Genomic DNA, 15,201 nt, shown 5'->3' on the forward strand with positions numbered 1-15,201 from the left:
TAACAGCCTCTACTCTGGGCACAGTAGCTCACGCCTGTAATCCCAGCACTTTGGGAGGCCGAGGCGGGCGGATCACCTGAGGTTGAGAGTTCGAGACCAGCCTAACCAACATGGAGAAACCCTGTATCTATTAAAAACACAAAATTAGCCAGGTGTGGTGACACATGCCTGTAATCCCAGTTACTAAGGAGACTGGGACAGGAGAATTACTTGAACCTGGGAGGTGGAGGTCATGTTGAGCTGAGATCATGCTATTGCACTCCAGCCTGGGCAATAAGAGCGAAACTCCGTCTTTAAAAAAAAAAAAAAAAAGACCCTCTACTCCAATAGTTGGTTACTTCTACCCATAAAGAACACTGAGTGGCTGGACACGGTGGCTCACACCTGTAATCCCACCACTTTGGGAGGCCGAGGTGGGCGGATTGCCTAAGGTCAGGAGTTTAAGAGCAGCCTGGCCAACATGGTGAAACCCCATCTCTACTAAAAATACAAAAATTATCCAGGCGTAGTGGTGCCAACTGTAGTACCAGCTACTCGGGAGGCTGAGGCAGGAGAATCACTTGAACCTGGGAGGAGGAGGTTGCGGGGAGCTGAGATCGCACCACTGCACTCCAGCCTGGGTGATGGAGTGGGACTTTGTCTCAAAAAAAAAAAAAAAGAAAGAAAGAAAAGAAAGAAAAACACTGAAAGAACACGTAAAAGTCAGCAGTTATGTCAGAAAACTTAGTTTTCTAAATTCCAAATTGGTAAGATATACTAATTTTAAGACTATCGTAACTCTTCCTGGCAAGCCATCTATCATTATTTTAAATATTCATGCCTAAACAGAAACCCAGAAAGCAACATTTCTGCTGGATACTCACTTTGAAACGGTTTGGATGATGAAAACATCTTTTCCCCTCACGGACTCTTGAATTTGTACTCTCGTTTCTGGCAGGAAAAGGACAAAGAAGAGAGGGAAAGGCATATAGTTCAAATTTTTTCAAAATATACAAAACATCTGCATGATTCCCTAATGTAATAAAATATGGCAACGAAAACTGTTATAAAACTCAGTAGGCTTTAGATGTTACAAGGGATAATAAACATACTGCCATTAATCACACTTTTTAAAACACAGCTTTAAGAGGGAATTATATTTCTGACTCGAAATAAGTAAACATATAATTCTCACCCCTTATATACACAAACAGTGAGGGCTGTACCACTCTGAGCGTAGTATCTTTATAGAAAATTATAGGCCAGGCCGGGCGCGGTGGCTCAAGCCTGTAATCCCAGCACTTTGGGAGGCCGAGACGGGTGGATCACGAGGACAGGAGATCGAGACCATCCTGGCTAATACGGTGAAACCCCGTCTCTACTAAAAAATACAAAAATCTAGCCGGGTGAGGTGGCGGGCGCCTGTAGTCCCAGCTACTCGGGAGGCTGAGGCAGGAGAATGGCGTAAACCCGGGAGGTGGAGCTTGCAGTGAGCTGAGATCCGGCCACTGCACTCTAGCCTGGGCGACAGAGCGAGACTCCGCCTCAAAAAAAAGAAAATTATAGGCCGGGCACAGTGGCTCATGCCTATAATCCCAGCACTTTGGGAGGCCAAGGCGGGCAAATCACCTGAGGTTAGGAGTTTGAGACCAGCCTGACCAACACAGAGAACCCCGTCTCTACCAAAAATACAAAATTAGCCAGGCGTGGTGGCACATGCCTGTAATCCCAGCTACTCGGGAGGCTGAGGCAGGAGAACTGCTTGAACCCGGGAGGCAGAGGTTGTGGTGAGCCAAGATCGTGCCACTATACTATAGCCTGGGCAACAAGAGCGAAGCTCTGACTCAAAAAAAAAAAAAAAAAAAAAAAAAAACACACACACACAAAGAAAAAGAAAATTATATGCTCATTCAATTAGCACAAATTGACAATGTATTAGGTACAAAATACTGTATGTTGTGAGAAACAAAGATAAATAAGACACAGTATCCCTACTCTCAAAATGTGTGTGATCAGCCATAAAGAAACAATTAGACAAATCCATAATGGGACATTCTACAAGACAACCTCTTCAACAAGTCACTGTCATAGGAAGAAAAAGGAAGAGGTGAGTGGATTGTTCTAAAATAGAAGAGACTAAAGATATATATTTTTTAACAAATTCCCTTGAACTAAGCATCCTGGTTTGGGGCAGAGGGGGGGAAACAACTACAAAAGACCCTTTAGGCCAGGCATGGTGGCTCACACCTGTAATCCCAGCACTTTGGGAGGCCCAGGCAGACGGATCATCTGAGTTTAGAGTTCAAGGCCAGCCTGGCCAAAATAGTGAAACTTCGTCTCTACTAAAAATACAAACATTAGCTGGGTTTGGTGGTGCACGCCTATAATCCCAGCTACTCAGGAGGGTGAGGCAGGAGAACTACTTGAACCTGGGAGGCAGAGGCCGTAGTAAGCCAAGGTCGCACCACTGCACTCCAGCCTGGGTGACAAAGTCAGACTCCATCTCAGAAAAATAAAAAATAAAAAACCCTTTCAGACAACTAGGGAAATGTGAATATAGGCCACATATTAGATGATTAAAGAATCATTGTTGGGCCGGGTGTGGTGTTTCACACCTGTAATTCCAGCACTTTGGGAGGCCAAGGTGGGCAGATCACTTGAGGCCACAGAAAAAAAAAAGAATTGTCCTTAATTGTTAAGTTAATTTTATTTTCCTTTTTTTTTTTTTTTTTTTTTGAGACAGGGTCTTGCTCTGTTGCCTGGGCTGGAGTGCAGTGGTGTGATCCCAGCTCACTACAACCTCCACCTCCTAAACTCAAGTGATCTTCCTGCCTCAGCCTCCTGAGTAGCTAGGATTACAGGTACGCATCACCAACCCCGGATAATTTCTTTATCTTTGGTAGAGATAGCATTTTGCCATGTTGCTCAGGTTGGTCTTGAACTTCTGGTCTCAAGTGATCCGCCCACCTTGACCCCACAAAGTGCTGGGATGACAGGTGTGAGCCACCATGCCCTGCCTGTAATTTCTTTAAATGTGATAATGGTATCATATTTATTTAGGTGAAAGTAATTATTCCTAGAGGATGCATGGTCAAGTATTCAAGGATTAAGTGTCTGCAACTTACATTTTTTTTCTTTTTTTGAGACACATCTCGCCCTGTTGCCTAGGCCAGAGTGCAGTGGTGCAAATATGGTGCAGTGGTGCAAATATGGTGCAGTGAGTCAAGGCTCACTGCAGTCTTGACCTCCCGGTCTCAAGAGATCCACCCGCCTCGACATCCAAACGTGCTGGGTTTACAGGTGTGAGCCACCATGCTTGGCCTGTAACTTAATTTTAAATGGTTCCCCACATACATATTCATATGGCAAAATGTTAACTGTTCAAGCTAGGTGGCAGTTTGCTATACTATTCTTTCAACTTTTTTATATGTTTGAACATTTTCATTAAAAATGTAGGAAAATAGTTTGGGAAGCTGAGGTGGACAGATCATTTGAGGTCCGAAGTTCAAGACCAACCTGGCCAACATGGTGAAACCCGTCTCTACTAAAAATACAAAAAATTAGTTGGGCGTGGTGGCACATAACTGTAAGCCCACCTACTTGGGAGGCTGAGGCAGGAGAATCACTCAAACCTGGGAGGTGGAGGTGGCAGTGAGCCGAGATTGCCCCACTGCACTCCAGCCTGGGTGACACAGCAAGACTCCACATTAAAAAAAAAAAAAAACTTAGCCTGGCAGCAAGGTGCCGACCTGTAGTACCAGCTACTGAGGAGGCTAAGATGGGAGGAGCACTTGAGCCCAGGAGGCAGAGGCTGCAGTGAGCCCTGATCATGCCGCTGCACTCCAGCCTGAGTGACACAAAAGACCCTGCCTCAAAAAAAAAGAAAAGAAAAGAAAAGAAAAGAAAAGAAAAGAAAAGAAAAGAAAAGAAAAGAAAAGAAAAGAAAATGAGCTTTAGAGTCAGGAGATCTGGATTCAAACTGGACCTCGTACCTAACGTCAACCCCTGAACTCAGTTTTTCAGTATCTGGTAACAGTAAGAAATTCACAAATACTACACTTCCTTCCTTCCCAATAAACACCAAGTATTTTCCCTCCCTTTATTCAGAAACCTGGAGAGTGGACCAACCTCCTGGAGTCTTATGCCACTGCCTCTCCCTTTCACCTTCCCTCCTAGACTCCAAAGAACATTATTCAATTCCCTCTAGGGGAAGAATCTTCTCCAAACTCTCCTTACAGAGTTTAATTATACTTTTTCCCTACTGACGCCACACAGGGATCTTGGGAGACAGGAAAGAGGCAGTAATGGAGATAAACATGGGAACAGCAAAACTTCTGCCTTTTTATCAAAGCCTCCTGTAGGCTTTAAAATATGTAAATATTTGATAAAATCCTATAGTGGGGCCAGGCTTGGCGGCTCACACCTGTAATCCTAGCAGTTTGGGAGGCTGAAATGGGAGAATTGCTTTTGCCCAAGAGTTTGAGATAAGCCTGGGCAACATAATGAGACCCTTGCTCTACCAAAAAAAAAAAAAAAAATTATATATATATATATACATACACACACACACAATCTTTTAAATCTTCTAGTGGAAAAGGAACAGGAATAAGTATTTATTGAGCATCTACTGTGTGCCAAAAGCTGTTAGGCACACAAGTTATCCCACTTAATCCTCAAAACAGCCCTAATTTACAGTTAATTCATAGTTTAGAAAGGTTAAATAACTTGTCAAGGATAAGGTGTGTAACTCTGAAGCCCATGCAAGCTGTCCAATGCTCCTGCTAAAATTTTTTTCTTTTTTTCTTTTTTTTTTTGAGACGAAGTCTCGCTCTTGCCCCCCAGGCTGGAGTGCAATGGCGCAATCTTGGCTCACTGCAACCTCCACCTCCTGAGCTCAAGCGAATCTCCTGCCTCAGCCTCCCGAGTAGCTGGGATTACAGGCGTCTGCCACCATGCCTGGCCGATTTTTGTATTTTTAGTAGAGACAGGGTTTCACCATGTTGGCCAGGCTGGTCTATGAACTCCTGACCTCAGGTGATCCACCCACCTCGGCATCTCAAAGTGCTGGGATTACAGGCATGAGCCACCGCACCTGGCCTAAAATAATATCAAATATTCACCATTGCTAAAGAAATTACAATGATTACTTTTTATTATTTATTTTTGAGACAGAGTCTCACTTTGTCACCCAGGCTGGAGTGCAGTAGTGTGATCATGGCTCACTGCAGCCTCTACCTTCTGGGCTCAAGCGCTCCTACCACCTCAGCCTCCCTAGTAGCTGGGACTACAAGTGCAAACCACCACTCCCAGCTAATTTTTGTATTTTTAGTAGAGACAATGTTTTGCCATGTTGCCCAGGCTGGTCTCAAACTCCTGAGCTCGAGGAATTTGCCTGCCTCGGCCTCCCAAAGTGCTGGGATTAGAGGTGTGAGCCACCACACCCAGCCCTACAAAGATTAAATAACTTTTTTTTTTTACAACTTGGGATAATATGTAATGACATGTATCAAACAGCAAAAAGTATTTCTTAACAATATTTTATGAAGTCTAACCCAAGGCAACTAAGGTGCAGGTAAAGAATAACTAACTAAAACTGCGGTCACACAGGATTTACTCATCCTGTCTAAGGTGACAGGATTTACTCATCTTGCCTAGGGTGACATAAATTTAAGCAACGGTTGAGCTCACGTTCATTCAGTTGACCAGCTGGTTCAAATATGTCTGCAGCTTTTACTGAATGAAGTTTCAGAACTGGAGTTCAAGCCCCAGAAATGACTTGCACCAGGGTTACATATCTAGCTGGTATTAGTGAGAGCTAAAAAACCACTCTGTTCTACCTTGCCTGCCTGACTTCTTGCTAATGGAAATGTACAACTGAATCAAATCGTTTCAATAGTAAAGGATGAAGGACTGAGCCAATATGCCACATTCCACAAAAAGGTCAATGTTCCACATGCCCAAAATTGCTCACCTCTGTTAGGTTCCTGGTAAACCTGCACTTTGCCCATCTCCACCCCCAGCCGCCTAGAGAAGAGAAAGGGGGAAAAAGCTGAAAAAGTAATAGAAGAAACCCAGTATCTTTACTATTTAAGGAGACGCGTAAATTGATGAGTAAAATAAAATAAAGTTATTCTTCTTATAAAATTTAAAGTCAATATTAAATTGTTACGTCAATCCATTACCTAGCCCCTCACCCCAACCCCACGTTTTCCCAGGAAGGACTATGCAGTCCCTCTCTGCCTGCCTCACCAGCCATCTTCCTTGGACACTCTGCACTCCAGCCCACGTTCCTGAGACACACCAAGGATCCCTCCTGCATGCTGCAGGGCCTTGGAATCTTCTGTCCCCTCTGCTTGGGGGGCTCTGCCTCCAGATCTTCATTTGGTGGCTCATTCAGGTTTCTCAACTCACATACCATCCCCTCAGTTTAAAGGTACTACAGCACACATGCTAAAGCAGAACAACCTGCCCCATCATTCCTTTCACACAGTTTTCTTCATAGCATTGATCTTCATCTGAAATTACCTTGTTTGTTTTGTTGACTTGATTTCTGTTTGGCTTTCTACTAAAATGTCAATTTCATAAAAAGGATGGATCTTGACTCACTGATAATCCCCAACATCTAGATCAAGGTCTAGTACACAGTAGGGGTACAATATTTGTTTAATAAATATCTAAAATTATACTAAACTATAAGCTATAAGTTATTTCATATAATATACATGTCAATGTTTTTTTTTTTTTTTTTTTTGAGACGGAGTCTCACTCTGTTGCCCAGGCTGAGTGCAGTGGTGCAATCTCAGCTCACTGCCAGCCTTCCACATTCAAGCTATTCTCCTGCCTCAGCCTCCCAAATAGCTGGGACTACAGGTGTGTGCCACCACGCCCAGTCAATTTTTTGTATTTTTAGTAGACGCGGGGTTTCACCATGTTAACCAGGATGGTCTCAATCTCCTGACCTCGTGATCCACCCGCCTTGGCCTCCCAAAGTGCTGGGATTACAGGCGTGAGCCAACGCACCCGGCCCCAAAGTGCTTTATACTCAAATACACTCAAAAAGTGCTTTATACTCAAATTTATACTCAAATTTTATATATATATAGCACCTAACACAATTCCTGGCACTTATAAGGCACTCAATAAATGTCTGCTGAAAGAATATGTAGGGAGATGGGATAGTTTATAAAAAGAATAGCCCTTAATATATACAGATGAGACATGTTACATGAACATCTTGCATGATGAAAAAAAGATACACATATAATTATAAAATATCTGCTTTCAAGTTTAACAATCACCACCAGTCTGATTATCAAATTTAAAGCATTACATAATGAATATAGATTTTAATGGTACAATTATAACTCACTCTGCAATTTTCTTTGAGAGCTCCATACATGATGAATTTGAGTTTGCTGAAAACAACACAAGACCACCTTTGGTTATGTTCATCTTGGTTTCTAATTCAGGTGGCGTCACACAAAACATCAAAACCTTCTTGGTTTTCCAATTTCCAGAGCCTAGAAGGATATAACACATATTAAAAACTGCCATATGATATGAAATACACCTGAATGAACTTTTTTTAAAGGAAATGACTTCAGCTGAAGGAAATCAGTTTCTATCCTAATAGTATTTTTAAAATATTAGATATATACGGACAAACAGAAAGTTCACTCGGATTTCAGGGTCCCAAATTTATGGAAATACATTATCACGTGATGTTCACAACCACTGAGAAGAAATGATAAACTTACAAGAAAGGCGGAGCTGAAGAGCTCAATGTTTTACTGATTGCTGCTTAAAGTCAATTATGGACAACCTCCTTTTATTCTCTGACAACAAAATTCCTCCTGGATTAACACACAGAAAAATGGCAGAGCCATTAGCGAGAACAAGGACTGATTAATCCTTAAACAAAGAATAAATGACCCATCTACTCCCAGCTTTTCCTGTAATCCTTGTTTACCATAAAACCTTTCCCGGCCTTTCAGCTGCCCTGTGTCATGTCTAAAACTGACCTCTCATCTTCATTTTCCTCAAGTGGAACACGGGCTGACTAGAAAATCACCTTGAAGGACACTTAAGTGACCACCTAAACGACAGGCAGTGGGCCACAAATAAAAAGGTCCCTGGCTTAGAAGTCATCACTGCTGGCCAGGTGCAGTGGTTCACGCCTGTAATCCTAGCACTTTGGGAAGCCAAGGCAGGTGGATCACAAGATCAAGAGATTGAGACCACCCTGGCCAACATGGTGAAACCCTGTCTTTACTAAAAATACAAAAAATAGCTGGGCATGGTGGCATGCACCTGCAGTCCCAGCTACTTGGGAGGCTGAGGCAGGAGAATGACGTGAACCTGGGAGGCACAGGTTGCAGTGAGCCGAGATCGTGCCACTGCACTAGAGCCTGGCAACAGAGCAAGACTCTGTCTCATAAATCAAAAAAGAAGTCATCAGTGCTGAGTGTCCTCATCACATAGTGGAAGTGCTAGATGGGAGGAACAGCAACAACCCAGCAGGCTGTGGGCAGGGGGGCCCTTTCTCAGCAAGCTCATTGCATTTCCACAGTTGTATGTTCACCTGGGACCTCTGGGAAGGCTGGTGGAGATCATCAATGAGCTGAAACTAAGCTAATCTTTTTCATCATTTTTTTTTTTTGAGACAGAGTTGTTCTGTCGCCCAGGCTGGAGTGCAGTGGTGCGATCTTGGCTCATTGCAAGCTCTGCCTCCCAGGTTCACACCATTCTCCTGCCTCCACCTCCCGAGTAGCTGGGACTACAGGCGCCCCCCACCATGCCTGGCTAATTTTTTTGTATTTTTAGTAGAGACAGGGTTTCACCATGTTAGCCAGGATGGTCTCGATCTCCTGACCTCGTGATCCGCCCACCTCGGCCTCCCAAAGTGCTGGGATTGATTACAGGCGTGAGCCACTGCGCCCGGCCTCATTAGTCTCAAATGTTAATTATACAAAACACAAACACATGCTCCCTATAAACACCTGAAACATGGCTGGGCACGGTGGCTCACACCTGTAATCCCAGCACTTTGGGAGGCCAAGGCAGGCGGATCACAAGATCAGGAGTTTGAGAACAGCCTGGCCAATAGGATGAAACCTGTCTCTACTAAAAATACAAAAATGAGCTTGGCATGGTGGCGGGTGCCTGTAGTCCCAGCTACTCCGGGGGCTGAGGCTTGAGAATCGGTTGAACTCAGGAGGCAGAGGTTGAAGTGAGCCGAGATTGCATCACTGCACTCCAGCCTGCACGACAGAGCGAGACTCCATCCCCCCAGAAAAACCTGAAACATGATAGTTAAGGATAAAGTCACCAGCCTCGATCCCGGGTCCTCCCCAGAAGTGAGGGTTCTTATCAGTTTAGTAGGGACATCAGACCTTTTCTATGCATTTATACATGTGACCTCCATAAAAAATATATATGGCCGGGCACAGCGGCTCATGCCTGTAATCCTAGTACTTTGGGAGGCCAAGGCGGCAGACCACTTGAGGACAGGAGTTCGAGACCAGCCTGACCAACATGGCGAAGCTCCATCTCTACTAAAAATACAAAAAATAAAAATAAAAATAAGCCAGGCATGGGGGTACCTGCCTGTAATCCCAGCTACTCATGAGGCTGAGGCAGGAGAATCACTTGAATCCAGGAGGCAGAGGTTGCAGTGAGCCGAAATTGCACCACTGCACTCCAGCCTGGGCGAAGAGGGCAAAACTCCATATAAAAAAAAAAAAAGGCCAGGCACAGTGGCTCATGCCTGTAATCCTAGCACTTTGGGAGGCCAAGGCAGGCAGATCACTTGAGGCCAGGAGTTCGAGACCAGCCTGACCAACATGGCAAAACCCCATCTCTACTAAAAATACAATAAATAAATAAATAAATAAGCCAGGCGTGGTGGTACATGCTTATAATCCCAGTTTATAATTTCTACCATGTAAGTACAGTAATAGACATGGGGGGAGGGGCATTTTTTTTACACCCCCCAACCTTCAAATAAAAAGCTCCTTAAAGTACAGCAGGATTCCTGATAGGAGTCGGAATACTTAGAATGAAAGCATTTTAGAGGTAGGAAGAGATCTTAGAGGTAGTTCAGCCCATTCCTCCTAAATCTTTTGTTCAAAGCCCATCTGTAGGAATCCTGCCAAGGAACCACTCAACAGAAGCCTGAACAGCCCCAGGGTCTGATGCCCACATCCGCTGAGGGCCCATCATTCCAAATTCTTCCTTAGAACATGCTGTGGCCGGGCGCAGTGGCTCACGCCTATAATTCCAGCACTTTGGGAGGGCGAGGCAGGCGGATTACCTGGTCAGAAGTTCAAGACCAGTCTGGCCAACATGGTGAAACCTCATTTCTACTAAAAATGCAAAAATTAGCTAGGCCTGGTGGCATACGCCTGTAGTCCCAGCTACTCAGGAGGCTGAGGCAGGTGAATTGCTTGAACCTGGGAGGTGGAGGTTGCAGTGAGCGGAGATTGCACCACTGCACTCCAGCCTGGGTGACAGAGCAAGACTCTGTCTCAAAAAAAACCCAAACAAACAAACAAACAAAAAGAACATGTGGAGATTCCTCTCCTTGTAGCTTCTGCCCAGTGGTTCTTAGCCTCTCCTTAGAGATTTATGGGAAACATTAAATTCCTTTTCCACAGGACAGCCTGCAAATTATTTCAAGATAGCTCTCCTACATTTGTGTACTTTTTCCAGGATATTTCCTGAAGTCTTTCCTTATCTCCCATGGTTTAAAATGGCCTGCAACATCCTGCATATGGTCTCTGACGTTCTAGGCTTCAGATATAGGCTTCTATATAGAATCCTTACCAAAGACCACCCTCAAAATGACATTGGTGGGGTGGACTGGGGAGCATCCATTTGGAAATGACTATCAACATAGTCATGTTTTGTGACTATTCATTTCACAAGTTATTCAAACATAAGGGCTGTTTCCTTTTTCTTTTCTTCTTTTTTTTTTAAGATGGAGTTTCACTCTTGTTGCCCAGTCTGGAGTGCAATGGCGCAATTTCGGCTCACTACAACCTCCGCCTCCCTGGTTGAAGCAGTTCTGCCTCAGCCTCCTGAGCAGCATGCGCCACCACGCCCATCTAATTTTGTATTTTTAGTAGAGACAGGGTTTCTCCATGTTGGTCAGGCTGGTCTCAAACTCCCGACCTCAGATAATCCACCCGCCTTGGCCTCCTAAAGTGCTAGGATTATAGGCGTGAGCCACCGCATCCAGCCATAAGGCTTGTTTGTAGTTTTAGTTCTCCTTTCTCCTGTAGGTAATGAAAACTGTGTTCTTTACCAAGTTTCCAGAAGAGTTATAAAGACTACCCTCAAAAACATGATAATCATCAAGATGAGGTTGGCAGGAGGCTTGTTAGCACAAGGTTTTAGTGTGAAATGAGAACATTCCCTTATTTTCCCCATGAGCTATAACTGCTTTATGTTTATTCTAAATTTACTCTAGAATGTATGAGAATTATTTATAACATGTATGAAAACACACCGTTTTCAGAGAATCTCAGCACCTTTTAAAGAGCAAATCACACTCCTCTTCTGAATAAGATTTGAGAATCTGTTAAGACTCATGAATGAAGTAGCCACACTGAGAGATCATTTCCTTTGGACAGACTAGCAGTCATTTCAAAACCACTCACCCACATTTCAGATGAGGAAGACTCACATGGAAGTGTGTTGTCTTCCCTCTAAAGCATCTACTGTATAAATACCTTCTACTTAAAGATGGCTGAAGTAGGAGCGTGAAGAGTTGGGTTTGCCTTCCAGTTACTAGGCTGTGTGGACATCACTTGTCCTTGCTGGGCCTCAGCCTTTACCTTCCAGACAACAGAGATATAACCTTGGTAAAAAGCTTTCCCCATCAGAATTTAAGGTCCAGGTAGCAGAGATTTTTTTTTTTTTTTTTTTTTTTACCATGATATTCTCTGCTGTATACCCTGTGCAGCTGCCACACAGTAGAGGCTAAACTAACGATTGCTGAATAATGCCTGACCTCAATGAGTCACAATGATTAACAAATGAAATTGAAAGATGAATTAAAAGGCATCATAACGTATAAAAACCGGCCAGGCGCAGTGTCTCACACCTGTAATCCCAGCACTTTGGGAGGCCAAGGCGGGTGGATCACCTGAGGTCAGGAGTTCCAAGACCAGCCTGGCCAACATGGCGAAACCCCTACTAAAAAATACAAAAATGAGCTGGGCGTGGTGGCATGCACCTGTAACCCCAGCTACTCGGGCGGCTGAGGCAGGAGAATCACTTGAACTCGGGAGGTGGTGGTTGCAGTGAGTGGAGACCACGCCACTGCGCTCCAGCCTGGGCAACAGAGCAAGACTCTGTCTCAAAAAATAAAAAAGCATAAAAACGTATTACGTTTATTGGCCGGGCATGGTGGCTCATGCATGTAATCCTAGCACTTGGGGAGGCCCAGGCAGGCAGATCACGAGGTCAGGAGTTCGAGACCAACCTGATAAACATGGTGAAACCCTGTCTCTACTAAAAATACAAAAAATTAGCCGGGCGTGGTGGCACGCACCTGTAATCCCAGCTACTCAGGAGGCTGAGGCAGGAGAATCACTTGAACCCAGGAGGCAGAGGTTGCAGTGAGCCGAGATCGCACCACTGCACTCCAGCCTGGATGACATAGCAAGACTCTGCATAAAACAAAACAAAACAAAACACCTTATTATGCATGTTTATTAGTGATGTGCCTCACTCCAAGAAAATCTGTCTTTAATATCAATATTGATGAGAACTTGAAGGGCAAATTCTAAACCAAATTACTCTTCCACTCCTCTATGATCCCAGGATCTGCTTACCTCTCCAACAGAATGTTTACTCATGCCTAACATCTTCTGAGTGTTCACAATGCTTATGACAACCCAGTGAAGCAAGTACTAGAATGAGACTCATTTTAGACAGGGGAAGCTAGGTTTCCAGATGAAGAAACTTACTCAAGGCTGCAAACCCTCTAAGCAGCAGAAATAGCTTAGTCTCAGCATGATTTGTAGTAGTTAGTCCGTGTGCAACACTGGGCTGCACAGCCTGTCTCTCAACCCACACAGAAAACAACTTGGCACTCTGCTGAATTCTGCATACCGAGAGCAAAATCGGGCAAATACCCAGATTTTGAAAAATGTCTATTGTAAACATGCCTTGTTTGGAAAACAATTTATATAACAGTGCCAAAGAAAGAACACAGAAGTTTGATTTGGTATTTCCACTTCTGGTAATTATTCTAAGGAAATAAGGAAAAAGCTATATGCTCAGTGATGATGGTCAACATAAGACTTTTTAAACAGCAAGTACACCAGACCTGTGTAAAGGTTCCATAACAAAGTAATTAAGGAAAACACAGAATAGAAATTCAATAAATATTCAACACCGCGCAAAAGTACCTATGAATGACTTTAAGTGGAAAGAGCTCAAACCACAACTGAGTAATAATGGTACACACCAGGGCAGTAGGAAAGGAATATGGACAAGAAGGGTATGCTTTAGTGGGGTTCAATAATGTGGGTGAATTATTTCTATTTGTGCAATTAAATTTTTTAAACACTAGAGATCACACCTCCTGAAGCCCCAAAGCCCCATTCCGCATTTTCATATCCCTTTCAAAAGCTAAACACTCAAACAGAGCCAACATTAAAGTAAGAGAAAAATTATCAAGCAGAATACTTTAAAATTTCATCACGGTTCCCCCTCAATCTCTGCTGGGGTGAGTTCTGAGTTGGACAAAATCATCCTTTAGGGGGTGAGAGATATATTCGTGACGAGCAAAATCAGGTAAATTAAAATCACGGGCTCCGTGTCAGGTTAGGGACAGAGAATGGCTGGGTCTGGGCTTGCTTTCAGAGCTGCTCACGACAGGTCCCATCCTTAGGGTTCGACTCCCCAGCGGCGCCTCAGGGAGCAGAGAGAGCCCAGACACCGGACTCCCGGCCCGGCCCCCGCCGACCCCTGACGGAAGAGGAAGAAGACAGAGAAAAATGGAAGGGCCGCGGGCGCGAGGTCGCCCCCGTGAGCCCCCAAGCAGCCATCACCCCGGGACCCCGACCCGTCTGCCTGCCGGTGCCGCGGGCTCCCCGCCCCGTGCACGTGCGCCCCGCAATGCTGGAGCCAGCCAGCCCTCGCCGCTGCTCGCCACTGGCTCCCGCCCGCTTACCTGGCCCCGACCCCAGCCCCTGCCCCGCCGCAGCCTCGGCTGCAGAAGGAAGAAAGCGCTGGGTCTCCTAGCGGCGTCTCTAAGAGCAAAATGGCGACTCCCTGCACAAGATCGGCCTCCGGGCGACTGCGAGGCCGGTGGGCGGGGTGAGGGCGGGGCTAGAGCCCGGACAGTGGAGGCATCTGGCTGCGGTTGTGGGCGTGGCCCACCCATGGGGAAGGCGCGAGGCAGTGGGCATAGCCACAGGGGTGGAGTCGGGCTGGCACGATGGGCGGGGCGGTGGGCGGGGATGCGCCTGTTCTGGTCCCTGGAGAGCTGCGAGCCCCACACCAATTGTGACAGCCCAGGCAGGTCACAAGGAGTGTGGACAGAGTATGACATTTGGAATTACAAATACCTGGGTTCAAGCCTCCACTGGCCTGTAACCTTGGACAAGTCATTTCACCTCTCTGAGCTTGTTTCCTTATCTGAAAAACAAGCATGATAGCAGCACCCATTCCACAAGACTGTTGTGAGGATTAAATGAGACAACACGGCCAGGCACGGTGGTTCACGCCTGTAATTCCAGCACTTTGTGAGGCTGAGGCAGGCGGATCACGAGGTCAAGAGTTCGAGACCAGCCTGACCAACATGGTGAAATCTAGTCTCTACTAAAAATACAAAAAATACTAGCCGGGCGTGGTGGTGCGCGCCTGTAATCCCAGCTACTCAGGAGGCTGAGGCAGGAGAATCGCTCGAACCCTGAAGGCAGAGGTTGCAGTGAGCTGAGATCACGCCACTGCACTCCAGCCTGGGTGACAGAGCAAGACTCCATCTCAAAAAAAAAAAAAAAAAAAAAAAAGACAACACAGTGCTCTTAGCACAGTTCTGGGTGTATAATAAATGATTACACATTTATTATAAATGTTTTTGGTTTGTTTGTTTTTTGTTTTGAGATGGAGTTTCACTCTGTTGTCCAGGCTGGATGGAGTGCATTGGCACGATCTCAGTTCACTGCAAACTTCGTCTCCTGTGTTCAAGCGATTCTCCTTCTCAGC

General features: G+C 45.1%; 1 protein-coding gene across 4 annotated transcripts in view; it reads right to left on the reverse strand.

The window, feature by feature from the left end:
- The window catches only part of PRPSAP2 (phosphoribosyl pyrophosphate synthetase associated protein 2), a 71,929-nt gene extending 57,634 nt beyond the window's left edge, over nt 1-14,295 (reverse strand). The window contains exons 1-5 of one of the 4 annotated variants that reach the window (XM_030923771.1): nt 14,165-14,294; nt 7,737-7,832; nt 7,349-7,499; nt 5,951-6,003; nt 864-930 (exon numbers count right to left, since the gene is read on the reverse strand). In XM_030923771.1, the coding sequence (XP_030779631.1) occupies nt 864-930; nt 5,951-6,003; nt 7,349-7,467 (239 nt within the window). In that variant the 5' untranslated portion in view covers nt 7,468-7,499; nt 7,737-7,832; nt 14,165-14,294. Of the gene's footprint in view, nt 1-863; nt 931-5,950; nt 6,004-7,348; nt 7,500-7,736; nt 7,833-14,164 lie in introns of all 4 variants that reach the window. The other 3 variants (XM_030923772.1, XM_010355004.2, XM_010355006.2) reach the window with 3 other exon arrangements.
- Nucleotides 14,296-15,201: the final 906 nt, after the last annotated feature.

This window comes from Rhinopithecus roxellana, chromosome 19 (assembly GCF_007565055.1).
Source record: "Rhinopithecus roxellana isolate Shanxi Qingling chromosome 19, ASM756505v1, whole genome shotgun sequence".
Lineage (NCBI taxonomy): Eukaryota > Metazoa > Chordata > Mammalia > Primates > Cercopithecidae > Rhinopithecus > Rhinopithecus roxellana.